The following is a 14,679-nucleotide window of genomic DNA, read 5'->3' on the forward strand; positions in this document are numbered from 1 at the left end:
CGGTTATTGGCGACGCGGGCGAAAATAATTATCATATTCACAAAACTTTCAAAAACTGTAATCCTCATATTTTTTCCATAATTTGTCATCAATCGGTGCATTGCCTACCCACCCTAATTTAGCAGATTGCTGATATGCCTGTATCCAGAAGAACTAGGTGACCGCCAACTGGACAATTTCCATCTTGACGTTATAAATGAAATGCGTGTATAAATATAAATAAATACACACACATACATATTATAGGTTATAAATAATATATAAATAATACTAAAATTTACAACAACTCATCAATATGTATTGATTTATGTGGGTACACTATATTTGTATTAATATTAAACTTACATATTATTTACTACTTGCTATTGCAAGTCGTAACGTCCATGCATTTTATTAATATTTGTATTATATCATAGGTATATGGCAATCGTCAAATTATCTTGGCGTACATATGGGGGTGCCATACCATTTATTAAAAACCCAATAATCAAATTATGGAATTCTTACAATAATATTGTGTGGAGCTGGCCTTATGTTATGTTATGACAAACTTTTGCTCGGTCATTTACACTGCAGACTTGTTGCATACTATTAGTATAAATACTTCTCGAAACCAAATGTTCAAAACGTGCCTGAAAGAGCATTCGTCCGCGAAAGGAAGATCTCCGATTCATCACACCCAACACCTGTTTGTCATGCATGCATATCAATGCGTTTGTCTTTAAAACTCGCCATTGTGCGCATGCGCCGCATCTGCATTTCAATGCGGGTTAGATGATTGTTACTCTTTCGAAATCAATAAAATGAGCATTTTCTTGAAAAGAAATCACGGGACATTGTTTGGCTCGTGTCCGTCTAATTTAATGACCGCGGAAAAATGACAATAGGAAATATTCTTTGGGCGATGTCAAAGCGTTTTTATTAACCGCGAAAAATTTCCAGCGAAGCGCTTATTCAAAAGTGTGTTTTTTCTTGCTCGATTTCGCAGATTTGTTCAACATGCAATTTAGCTATTCAACAATAAAACATATTATACACAGCTTTACAGATAAATATCAAATATGCACCATAGAGCCATATTATGTATGAAATTAAATAGGTGACAATAACATTTATAATACGTACCTATTGATATGACACAATAAATTAATATATTTTTGAAAATAAACGTCTCGAAATAAAATGTATGATAAACTGCATAGCTGACCCTCAAATCGAGCAGACCAACACTATAATATTAATATGTAAATACATAATAATATAGTACCTATGTACCTAGTACCTACTATAGATTTTAAAACGTTATAAAAGCCATTCCCATCAAAATTGACATGTGTGTTCAGCAGTGGCGAAGGGTGGAGGTAGGCTGTTAAGATCCGCCATAAATAGTGCACATTAAACTTTTTCAGACATACATATTTGTTTTCATTGAAATAAGACTACAATTTACAGATAATGTTGGTTAGATTTTAAAAAATCAATTAAACCCTGAAAAACCAAGCCATAATAGATAATAGTCAAAAAATACACGTCTATCAATAAAATATCTAAAATTATGCAATTAAATCATACATAACTTTGAGCATTTTATAGATAGAATAATATTTTTTATTTATTATAGTTTGATTTACGCAGGACTTAATGAATTAAAAAAATGAACCAACAATATGTGTAATATGTAGTTTTAATCCAACGAAAACAAATAACTATGAGTGAAAAATTGTGCACAATTTTGTCGTATTGCCCAAATTAGACCAAATCTATTATGGTTTCGTTTAGGTAGGGTTTAATTGATTTTTAAAAACTAACTAACACCATCTGTAAATTGTAGTCTTAATTCAATAAAAACAAATAAATATGACTAACATAGCTTAGTGTGCACTATTTATAGCGAATCTTAACAGCCTACCTCCACCCTTCGCCACTGGTGTTCAGTATTGTTTGGCTAATCATCATGGAAAGAAACACAGTTGTACAACGTATACAAATTATTAAAATTTATAACTACAATAATGAATTTATTCGAGTTATGTTGCGAGCACTACGTGAAATTTATGATCGCAATAGTCGACCGACAGAGCTTAGTATTCGTAATTTAATTGGAAAATTGAGTCAAGTGGTAATGTTTGTACTCCTGAAAATATCGATGTTGTGAATCGAAATGTGGATGAAAATCCAGAACAATCAATTATTACACATCGTTCTAAAGAATTAAGACTTTCTTATGGCACTACAATATGGAATAATATTCATAAATATTTTCATTAAATTTGAAGGCATATAAAAACAGTTAACCATAATAACTAAAACCTTATGACCATTTGATATATTATAATAATCAGAATGTCAAGCGTGAAAACATTATAATATTATAATATTTCGCATATATAATTATATAAGTAATGTGTATATACGTTGGAGGTAGGTACTAGTATTTCTTTTTCTGCCTTTGGGATACATGATCAAAAAAAGTTTGGAGACCACTACTCTATAAGCTACATAGATTTACTTACATTCTGTTAGTACAGTGAACTTCTTAAATGAATACTAACCTCCGTTCAAACTGTTTTAATTTACCTGCATGCTACAGTCCAGGGGTATACGTAAATGACAATGTTATCAATAGGTATGATAAGAGGACGAATCAGCCCCAAATTATTTACTGAGTAGAAAGTAAACACTTCAAAACGGCACAGGTGAATTGCAGGTGTTGAATTTCACCGACCAAGAGTCAGTCCCACTCACACGCCATTATCAACATTTACATCGCCAACAAAACCTTAAAACTCTACAGTGCTAAAAATTCTTGTCATAAATTGTTTTTTGTCTTCCTAGTCTAGTCTTAAGGCTATACCTCAGCTGAGGCATGGTCTAAAAATATCGTGGCTAGGCGATGCGCGGATTGCGGGTCGCGGGTGCAAATGACGCATGCCGAACGAAATATAATCTGTGATATAAATCCAACATGCGTCCATTTAATGTTCTGTTTGTTCTATTAGTAACAATAATAATATATTCATTGATATGTTTTCTTTTTCAAGTAAATGGGTAACGTTTTTAGTCATCTTTACATGATTCAAGAATTAATACCCCCATCGCCATCACGAAACAAATTGACGTATTCACACCTCGACGTTCGCTCTCCGAATGCCAGCGAGTCCAAAATTTCGTCGCGCCTATAGTTGAAAATTATTTGCCGTTTCACTGATGTATCGTCTTAACGAAATATTTGTAAGCGAATTATTTATAATTTGGAAACACCTCAGAAACATAATATGTTATTATAAATAAATCTTTTAAAGATATTGATGCCGGACGAGACAAACACCTCGGACGCATAGTTATTGATTATTTACATCGTGATTTAGCTAAGTTGGTCGGAATTTGATTAGTGCGGGTATTTTTTTCTGATAGTGTCAAAATTATCTACGTTCAATTATTTATTGAATAAAATAATACTTTAATAAAACCCAATAAATACCTACGATTAGATCAAATATTTTTCCATCGTATGGCGTAATTTGTAATATAAGTTTATCATTAGGTAATAATAAAATTAATTCCATCGTGGAACTACTTTATCTATAATAGTGAATTCTAATATTAGAATTAGACATGAGGAAAATACGAGAAAATCTATTCTTAAACATAAAAGTAAAAGTTAACTTATGTAATTAAAATAAAAGTATCTTTATAATTAGACTTGCCATAATTATGAAACTCTAAACCGGGACAGGGATGGGAGATAGGGCAAATAAACAAATTTACTTACCAAAAACTATTGTATCATTAAAAGTATGTACAAAAGAAGAATGAAGAAGGTCTGCTGCAGCAGAAATTCAAATTTATTTATTTATTTTTTGTGAAACCCTCGAAAATGTCCCTCTGATACCGGTCGAGATATTAAATCAAATTGGAATAAGTATGATAAAAAATTGCATTTTATTCATAAATTAAATTAATAATAATTTTATATTGACAATCATTTATACGCGAAACAACAGCCGGGACGAAATGCCAAACCGGCCGGGACGCCGGGACAAATGTGCGAAACCGGGACGTATGGTAAGCCTACTTATAATGCACCAACCATAGAACAGATAATAAATATAATACCGATAGGCAATATTCAATACGCCGCATGGTGAAGCAGGCTTTTGAATGTGTGAGTGTCCTACGAAAATGAAGCACGCATTATGCACGTGCAATAAATAGTGATTCTTCCTTACTCGAGTCGGTTACCTGCTATCGCCTTACCCGTTGTGTATTTCAGTTCCCATTATTTCTGAGTTCCCTGGCACCAACCTAAAATATTACTTATATAACCAGGCCAGCGTCAAAAATCTCAACCGCCCCTTTCCATGCCCTTAATCGGTAAAAGAAAACACTTTATAAAAAGGTATTATTCACAAATATTTTTAATTAGGTTGAAGAACTTTTGTAGACAAAATTGATGGATTGCTAATATTATTACATAGCTAATAATATCTAGAGTTTAGACCAGTGGTTCTCACGTGAAATTTAACTGTGACCGCACAATTTACATTGACAGTTCTATGGAAACGTCTGGTGGCCGCACCAAATTTCACTTTCGGTGTGATTGAAAAAATTAAAGCTTAATTTTATTTACTAAAAAAATGGATCAATTTATTTATAGACAAGTTCATCTCACATTTAAACAAATGAGTGAAATTGTATACCGGCAGAAATTTCGTAAAGTCAGAAAGGACTATTTCACACATCGATGGCTCAGTTACACAGTGCTACAACTTGAAATTAGTAGTTTTGAGTACATAATGGCTGATCAAAATTTGACTCACCTACACTGACTTGCAGAAAAGTGACAAAAACATCGGCCCTACGAGAACAACTAGAAATTTTTTCGAGTAATTTTGTGAAACTGAAGAGGAGCGATTTACGAATATAATGGCTAACATAACTCAAAACTTAATTTTTTGACTTATTGTACTATGGAACTGAGCCATCGACAAGATCTCATCATAAGAACACATTATGGATCATTTGAGCGTGGAAATAAATTAAAGTTAATTTTTTTACTTATTGTACTATGGAACTGAGCCATCGACAAGATCTCATCATAAGAACACAACACATTATGGATCATTTGAGCGTGGAAAGAAATTAAAGTTAATTTTTTTACTTATTGTACTATGGAACTGAGCCATCGACAAGATCTCATCATAAGAACACATTATGGATCATTTGAGCGTGGAAAGAAATTAAAGACAAGTCATGTGTATTCAAAAAATTTCATAATTTTATAAATAAATTTTTGAAACATTATTCTGTGAAGCGCTGGTGGCCGCAACAAAATCCTTTGGTGGCCGCACATGAGAACCACTGGTCTAGACACAGTACAATTTTGCCGTTTTCTATATGTTTAGCAAATATATCTGAGAAGGTATCTAATATTACCTAAGGATATAAAATATTATCTATTGACATGACATTTCCATCAACAAAAACGTACGTCGGTACGAAATTCTTCTTATTTACAAAACGGGTGCTAAATATAACCCAAATAAAACCGTCAAACTCTGGGGTTGTGTTTATTCCAGATAAGAAGATTATGAAGATGGTGAGATAAATTGGATCATAAAAAAACAATTCTTATTGGTACCTTATAATAATAATGTATTCGATGTATTATATAATATTATGTCATGAACGATCCAACGGTTTGCTAGAGCCGTCTTAAAAAGGGGTCTAAATCCGAAAATAAAACAGAGCACTATGGCTGGGGGGAGGTGATACCTAATATAATCTATATCATTAAATTTATTAAAATTAATTAAAAATATCTTGGATTCAAATTAAGTCTGATTCATGGTTAAATGATTGTAAATAGGTAGATATTTGAGAAAATCGGCAAATAGGTAACAACTGAAATTTTTTAGATAGGTAGTTATAACTAGGGCCCGGATTTATATGCTAGTGCATGTTTTGTTAGGGTGTATGCACAGCTATGGGAGTTGCACAGAAATCCGTTTCGAAAGACGCAGATCCAAAAATAAAATTTTATTGTGCATATAAATAGAGTTAGAGCATATTTGAGACATAAGTGCATATTTCATTAATAAATGCATATTTTAGGGCTTTTGCATTTATAATTTTATCGAAACATAACTAAATCAGGTAGATGCACTTGCATTTTTAATGGCATCCCCGAGCATTTTATTAATATATCAGAAAAAGTGAAGTCAACTCGGGCACCTTTATTTAAATTTTGCACTATCACTTCTGTGGACGTTGAGAGATCATTTTCCGCATATAAACAAAATACTGACAGATATGCGGATAATTTAATGCCAGAGAATATAGAAAAAATATTGTAACTTATTTTTTCGGACAAAAAAACAGCAAATAATATTTAGGAATGGTAAGTGTGTCGTTTTTGTTTTTTTTTAAATTGTGTTTAGTTTCCATAGTTTACATTTACATTTTGCATTTCTTGTTCAATTTTTTGTTGCATATAAATTCGCTCCCTGGTTATAACACATTTGTTTCACTACAAAGAATATTTTATAAATGGATTCGAGTATCCATTTTATAAAATATTAATTGAGTTAAGCCAGCGAATTCCTGAATAATATACCAAAACAATAAAATAAATAGAAAAAAATCGTTTGGCGTCAAATTAAGTAATTTATAATTAAAAGTTGACATGTAAGTATGAACATGGTGTAATTTTACAGGTAGGTTCATAGCATTGATGTACTACATAGTATATCAATGGTTCATATTATTATCTTTTTCAACGGATAGCTTTCATAAAATACCTACTTACCGGTCTGTAAAAATAATTATAATAAATCTTGTGACAATGATTCAAGACACTTAAATCAAGAGTGATCTAAATAGGCAGAAGGTAAATACCGCAACAACTCAAATAACATCAATATGTAGGTAATACATCATTACATAGAAGGTACCTACCTAATATATAACAAAACAAAATAAAACATGTTTTATGATTAACATGTTTCAACTTTAATTCATTTCTTAGAAACGACAATTAAAAGACCGTTAAACGGTTAACTTAAATTCAAAACTGATTAATCGCTTCTTATCACTTTATATCAGCAAAAGTGTGCGCTAAACCACATATTCAACTAAAATCAAGGGAAAGATCAGCTTTCTACCAGTGCTTTCCAATATTTTATTATTTGCATGATTTTTTATAATTTTCTTTCAGAATAGATATATACATTGGTACCTATTCAAGATTCAATCAATTTTCAAGAACTACCATGGGCATTATTATTAAAATATATTAGGTATAAAATAAATGCATCTAATTCCTGTATTGAAATATATAGGTACCTACTAACTACTATGTACACGTGTGTTATGTCCAATATAATGATTTTAAACAATGAATGAGTGTTAGATAAATTATTAATATAATATTAAATTATTGATTCTTACATAAATGCATTATAACGCTCAACATGATCATTCTATACGGCTAAAGCTAAGCCATGTCGTGGAAGACTTATATTTAAATTTTACAGGAGACAAAATACTGTTTTTTAATGCAATCTGAAAAAAAGAAGATAAACCAAAAGAATGGGTAGTGTGAGGGGGGAAGGGGGCTAAGTCGCCATCAAGTGATTAAAACGATTCGTGAAATCCAGAAAATCTAAATGCTTTAAAGTATAAAAAAATTTCATTTCACTACTTAATCTAGTTAATTTTTATTCATTTTTAAAGTGATTGGTAGATTGGAGTTTTTTTAATTACCTATTTGATATTTTACTAATACTTACTTGCCTCACATTTTATATACTGACTAATGTTTTTAGTTGATTTAGTTATTTAATATTCATATTGATATTGCTTGGGTTTAAAAATGTTTTCACCTAAGTAGAGTGTAGGCACTTTTTAGCATTGCTTATTTTATGAAGTTGATATCAAACATTAAATGTCAAATGATTTTTCTCTCACTAAATTTATGATATTATAATACGTATGACGAATTGATATTGATAGTTCATCACACTAATAATGGTAATAATGAATTGAAAAATTTGTAACAAGACACATTTTTTTGTAATAATAATAATTATTATATTAGTGTACCTTTCTTTATGCCGCAGAGACTTCCGATTTTAGAATCTTATAAGAGACGTTTCTAGCTGGATACATATTAGAAGAAGACCTATCGTAACCTAGTGTAATTGTATTACGTTTATCATTATGAAGTTTTTATTATTATATACTGTCTTACTATTTTATTTAGGCACTGGAAAGTGTCTTAGCACCGTCAGTGGGTATCTTGATTCTCAGGTGATTTTTATCCTTTAATTGCGCAATTTTTTAAACTTCATTAGAATTATTTTTTGCGTAACTTAGTTTTAAAGTACTAAATGTAATAATAAGTGGGTTAAATCAAAATGAAAGTGTATGCAATTGGATAAAAAAGATTTAATATAACATCTGGATAGGCTTACGTGGCAAAAACCCATTACTATACAATTATTTAGACTCTACCTCAATAAAAAATATTTACAAATTCAATAACAGAGTAACAGATAAGTACATATTATTATCTATTCAAAACTTTTTGCCAACCGGTACAGTGCAGGAACTTTTTGACAACACCGCTGGCTATTGTGTCGTGGATATACAAAAGCCTTGCTAAACGCAACCGTTTAAGTGATTTGAATGATGCATATAATATGCGTATATTTATATAGCATTGTTTTTTATCATCACCGGTTACCAATTTGTACAAGCTGGATCGGTTTGGCGAGCAGATAAGGCCACGACCGCCGGCGGGTGCGGTCAGCTAATTAACTCTACCAGTGGTTTTCACACAACATCTCTCCGCCATTTGCCAAGCTAGTTAGGTAGGTACCTACAATACGGTGCAATATATGTATCGGCTCTCCAAAATCCTGTTCCGCGTAGGCATTTCACTACCTAAAACGTACACAGGTAGATTTTTCAAGAGGTCCATCCATGTCGGGCTCGCCCATTGATTTACCGTATTATAGGATAATTCTTTAGCTACCTAATAATTATGCATACATTTGACGCAAGGCATGGTCGTAACACTTTGTATAATAATCGAAGCCGTTCATCAGTTGGCATATTAGTAGGCTTACCATAATTATGAAACTCTAAACCGGGACAAGAACGGGAGATAGGTCAAAGAAACAAATTTAACCACTAAAAATTGTTTTATTACTAAAAGAAGAATTATTCTGCTGCACCAGTAATTTAAATTATTTTATTTATTTAATTAAATGAACTTTTTTTAACATTTTTGTTTAAATTCTCTCTTTAAAAAAAGTTGCACGTAATGCCGAAATGGCCAATTGAGTTACTCGAACTGTGTAGATATGAACATATTTATATATTATCAAAACAAGAGCTTCAATTTCAATTGGCAGACCATCCACAGCAGATCGAATTGTATTTGCATAATATGTGGTCCATTTCTAATGCCGACAATATTAACACCAAGTAACTACTTGTTTGAGTCGTCTGTAAACGTTATTTTGCCTTCTTCTATGTACCCCCGCCTCCAAAATTCGTGTTACAAAATTGTCACTACAAAATGCAATCTTTTTATCAATCTCATGACGACGCACTGTTCAAATTATGTTTTCACTCAACATTTCCAATGTCTCACGGTGAAGAGACTCAAAATCCAGCAGTTTTACAAAGAAAAAATTCCAAACCGACCGGGACGCCGGGACCAATGTGTGAAACCGGGACGTTTGGTAAGCCTACCTTTTAGTAATATTAGGTGGTATGAAGTCATACATCGGGCTTCTTTTAAACCGCATTGTACTCCACTCTCCCCTAATTACTATTTTACCTTGATCATTAAAAAATGTAAAATTTAATATAAATACCTACCTTCGTATAGAATTATTATATTAAACTAATGAATAAGTTTAGATAATATGTACATAAGTAATAATATTATGTTAATATGTTTAAGAAAGTTAGTACATTCATTAAATTGTCTCCTTTAGGTATTGTCTATTTTATTATAGGTACCTAAGTGAAAATCGTATTTTCCACAGACTAAAGAAAACCAAATACTTAATGAAATACTTACAAACATTACTATGTATCTCACAATCTACAGATTATTTAACATATTTTCACGCGAATTGGTTGTTAACTATTCGTCACAATTACTATAAGTAGGTACACAAGAATGGTACCTACTACCTACCTACTGTATGTACACTATTGTTTAGTCAAATTAGTCAAAAGATCATTAATTTAACGTATTATTTTCATGTGAAGTCATTTTTAATTAGAAACACCTACCTACCTACGGTGGAATGTCAACAAATACTGTGTTATAGACTTTATCATATCAATGTACCTGTTAATAATGAAATTATTAATTTATCTTAATTACCTACCTATATAAATTTTCGTGTAAGTATATAATAATATACTTAATTTAAGTTAGACAACAAAATCTAGTGAAAAGATAGAATTATTTAACTGCAATTTATTTTTGGTTGGTTAAACCTCACAAAAAATCTGGGCGTTTATGATTGTTCATTAATGTACACCGGAAGTTCCAAAAGATCCTATTTAATTCGACGACCACTGTTTCGCGCCCAAATAGTCTGTTTTTTGCCATTTTTATGTTCAATGACAGCGGATGTTGTAGGCGATAAACAAGTCGTAGAATGATATTTTCATGGCGAGATGATTATTTACGATATCTAATTGCATTGTGATTAATTCGAAATCATTTTTTATTAAACACTGATGTTATCAACTCCGTGATAATAATTATAGTGATAAGGACGAGGTACTTACCTACATACATGATGTATTTGACGGCTGACCATCCAGGTCGTCCATAAAAAAAAACTCAAAAAAATAATGCCGCAAAATAATAACCAGACTGAATATTTTTAAATCTCCCTGGCTCAGCAGGTAGAATAGAAAACAGAGGAAAAGGGTGAAAGTTTAATCAAACTAAAATGATCGCATCAAGTTGGTTACATTGACGCTATTTTATACGCTTCTGTGTTTAAGTCATGTTTTCATCACAGTGTTTCTGTTTATCTTATCATTGATAACCTACCATCATTTGACCATAAATAATGAATTGAAGTTTAAATTAAATAATTCCATTGGGGCTTCATTAATTATGAATTGTGCTGGTCAATAGAATTGGAAAAAAACATCGGAAATAATTTTAGTAATTATGGTAGGTACTCATTATAGGTATTTTAAATGTATGCAAATAGGTAGTTGTATCAGTTTTTTTGAAGTGGGTGCCTACTTTAACCAATGTTGACTACCTATGTTCCACTTGAGAAATAATACAAAAATAGCAAACAAATGTGTGATCTAGTGAGTCAACAGTTCTATACCTAATCAAAATGCATAGTAGGTACAAGTATTCTGAATAAGAAATAAATGTGAATAAGTATAAATTATAATGAAGGTCCCTGATTTCAACTTTATAATCTACCCATTTAATTTCCAGTACGGTATGTATAGGTTTGCTAGTATTTTATGAAAAAAAAATATTTAAATCAAAATAAAGGCACATAATTATTAGAAAGCACTTATTTACTGGTTTTGAGGTTAGGTATGTTTGTGATGTTCAACACAATTATTTAAAAATATACCTACCTATTACACATAGGTATTAACTAAACGTTTATACATTACTATTAATTCATAAAATATCTAAATAAGAGTGAGCTCACCTGACATTCTGTAACGCGCGTCTACCATTGAAAACAACACTTCGACCAGATTGATTGTCTTTTGAGAAAATAATCTCTCTGCATCAATTTAACAAATACGTGTCCAAATATTTACATCTTTTGGCAACATTTTAATCATAATACCGATGTAAAGTTCAACACTAATTGGCCTGTTCGAAAAATCATCGAAATAATAAATTCACATTTTGTTCACACTGCACTGTCTCATAACACAATATCTAGTAAGTATTTAAGAATTAGATCATAGTTTTTAAACTAGTGTCAATAGAAGTCAATATAGGAACCATCAAAACTAAAAATATCAGTGTCAAAAAGCCTTTTCCACATTTAATCACGAAATGGTAAGTAAACTTTAATGATTTATCAAAAATTATTATAAGACTGTCCTTGACATATGTTGTCTAAATGAGGAATGAAATGTATTTCCGCGATGTATAATTATATAAGCGGAACTGTCATATTATTTGGTTTCTTTGAGGTGACGCGCACCGGTTCACGTCTCGCGCTCGAATAAACCATCTCCCTCGATAACATCCCGACAAACCCCCTCTTCCCATATCCTCCAGGGGTTCAGCCGAAAGGTTCCCGTGCAGTAAACAGCGCAGACGGCCACGCCCAGGCACGTCTGCAAAAGGTTTCGACATACTCTGATTTTATGACAAAATAATCTAGGTCTATCATTTATTAGTTATAGGTAGATTTGGTCTTTAGTTTTAATTTCATTGATACTCGCTTTTAAAGGAAAAGAGATAATCAAATTTTACATAAAATTTAATCATAATAGGTATTAAGCCTATCAAAAAAAAAACACATCTAGGTATTTCAATAAAAAAATACGACATTCTTAATTCAATCGTTAATTATATTATTACCCATTTATATTTATTGATCAATCCATTGAGCTTTTCCTAATATAATAGGTAGGTATAAATTATAAATTGGTGGTACCTAGTATGAAAGTAAATTGTTTTATTTACAATGTTCAGTCATTTTTCAGACAAGAAAAATATGCAGTTAATCCAATATCTAAATATTCTAAATAAGCCACTTTAGCAATGATGCTGATCGTATTATAATTACTATAATAAAATATTATAATTTTGATTTGAATAATTCAAAATAGAAAATGTACAGTGTAACTTTGTATACATATAGATACCTTGTACTAAAAACATCGTAGAAAAAGATAACAACACTTCACTTGAGTTTAAAAATACAATAATTAGATTATCCTGGATGCTTGGATAAATTTATTGAAAAGGTAACCATGCTACGTTACGCATTATTCATTATGATTTGCTTATGACCTCAGTTTCATAACAATCATAAATTATTAATGATGTTTATTACTTACTACTGGGAAACATTACAATATTTTTTACGTATTCATTTCAAGGAAAATTATTCAGTGGCTAATGTGTGTTTAAACTATCACCCGAAAGACATAAGACATAACAATAACTTCAGGAATGATAATATTCTTTTTAATTATTGATGTTAAGACAAATATTACGTCAGACTGGCGCCAATTTGACATTTATTGCTTTGGCTTAATTATTTTGCACTGAGGTAGATATAATAAATCGTGTATGCACCAGACTAATTAGAATCAAGAAATATTTTTAATCTGGGATTAGTAATTTTACATAACAGACGTCTAGACAGGGTGTTTATTTTAGTAGATGACAATGAATTAGGAGTGAAAAAATATAGGCCTTCTACAATAAATATTAATAGCACTTATTTTACGATGGTAACGTCTATGACCCAAGGCGTAGAGCTATAAATAACAATAATGTGACACATTTTGCTTGCCAGATAAAATTAATATAAAATTGTAATATTATGTAGGTACTTATGCATAATATGAGAGATGTATGGCCTACATTTGCCTACATTGTAGATGTAGATGTAGGCAATGGTTGTTGGTAGGTATACAGTTTAATAGACAATGTTGAATAGGTCTATAACCGGTTGTTAACCTCTGATGTCCTGTACGGTGGAAAGTACCTACTTATTCCATTCTTTATCACAAAAATAATATTGTTGTTGGTTAATGTACTCATTAAGTACTTACCTATTTTGACGGAATCACACCTTTAATATCAGATTTAAATTAAATTTAGGTAATTTAATATATTAGTTAAGTTACACAACAATGGAGATCACGTACTCGAAATAATTATTTAAGTAGGTAGGTACCTACTAGGATAAATATGTAGTTACTAAAGAAAATACATACCTACTTACCTAATTTTGATATTCCTCAAAACCATCCATACATAATAATTAGATGAATCTTAGAAAAAAATTTCATTCGAATTGGATTCTAACCTACCTACCTTCTTAATATTCCAGGTCAACTTTTTTAACAAATTTTACTGACTCAATTACATTTTTTAAAATAACATCTTGCAGTCTTGAAAAAAAAAACTTGATTACCTACCTACTTATTTAAAGTTTCGTTCAACTAGTATGTACTTAATACCGTCAGTGGTGGGGTTTCTTCCAAACTAAAACATTTCAATAAATTCCGATTTTTATTGAATTTATAATTACGCACACTTACCTACGTATTTATAGTGGAAAATTAAATTTAATTTAGCGCCGTTGGCTGTATCGCAAAGCACTTTGGAAAACATCGCAGTACCTGGTTCCACGATTTTCCGATACATTCGAATCAGACATCATAATTATGGCGATATTTTTTACAGAGAGATACATCGTGTCTCATTTCGGATGATCTGTCAGTAGGCGGATCTTGGGTGGGCGGACCCAGGGCGGGGGCGGCGCCGCGGGGGAGGGCGTGGCCCGGAGATGAGAGAGAAAAGAGACTCGCGATGATGTGGGAGAGACAACGGCTGGTCCAGCATCCAGAATCCACGTCGGGGGTGAACTTACACCGCAACGGGGAAACTGGGAGAATGTAATG

At 31.5% G+C, this 14,679-nt stretch overlaps 1 protein-coding gene across 1 annotated transcript in view; it reads right to left on the reverse strand.

Moving 5' to 3' along the window:
• The window catches only part of LOC147068037 (transcription factor hamlet-like), a 121,651-nt gene extending 109,392 nt beyond the window's left edge, over nt 1-12,259 (reverse strand). The window contains exon 1 of the mRNA XM_085952048.1: nt 11,727-12,259. Coding sequence (XP_085808174.1) covers nt 11,727-11,754 — 28 coding nt within the window. The 5' untranslated portion in view covers nt 11,755-12,259. The remainder of the gene's footprint in view (nt 1-11,726) is intronic.
• Between the last annotated feature and the right edge of the window lie 2,420 nt (nt 12,260-14,679).

Source organism: Rhyacophila brunnea, unplaced genomic scaffold (assembly GCF_057557595.1).
Source record: "Rhyacophila brunnea isolate RB1 unplaced genomic scaffold, BYU_Rbru_1.0 scaffold_3, whole genome shotgun sequence".
Classification (NCBI taxonomy): domain Eukaryota; kingdom Metazoa; phylum Arthropoda; class Insecta; order Trichoptera; family Rhyacophilidae; genus Rhyacophila; species Rhyacophila brunnea.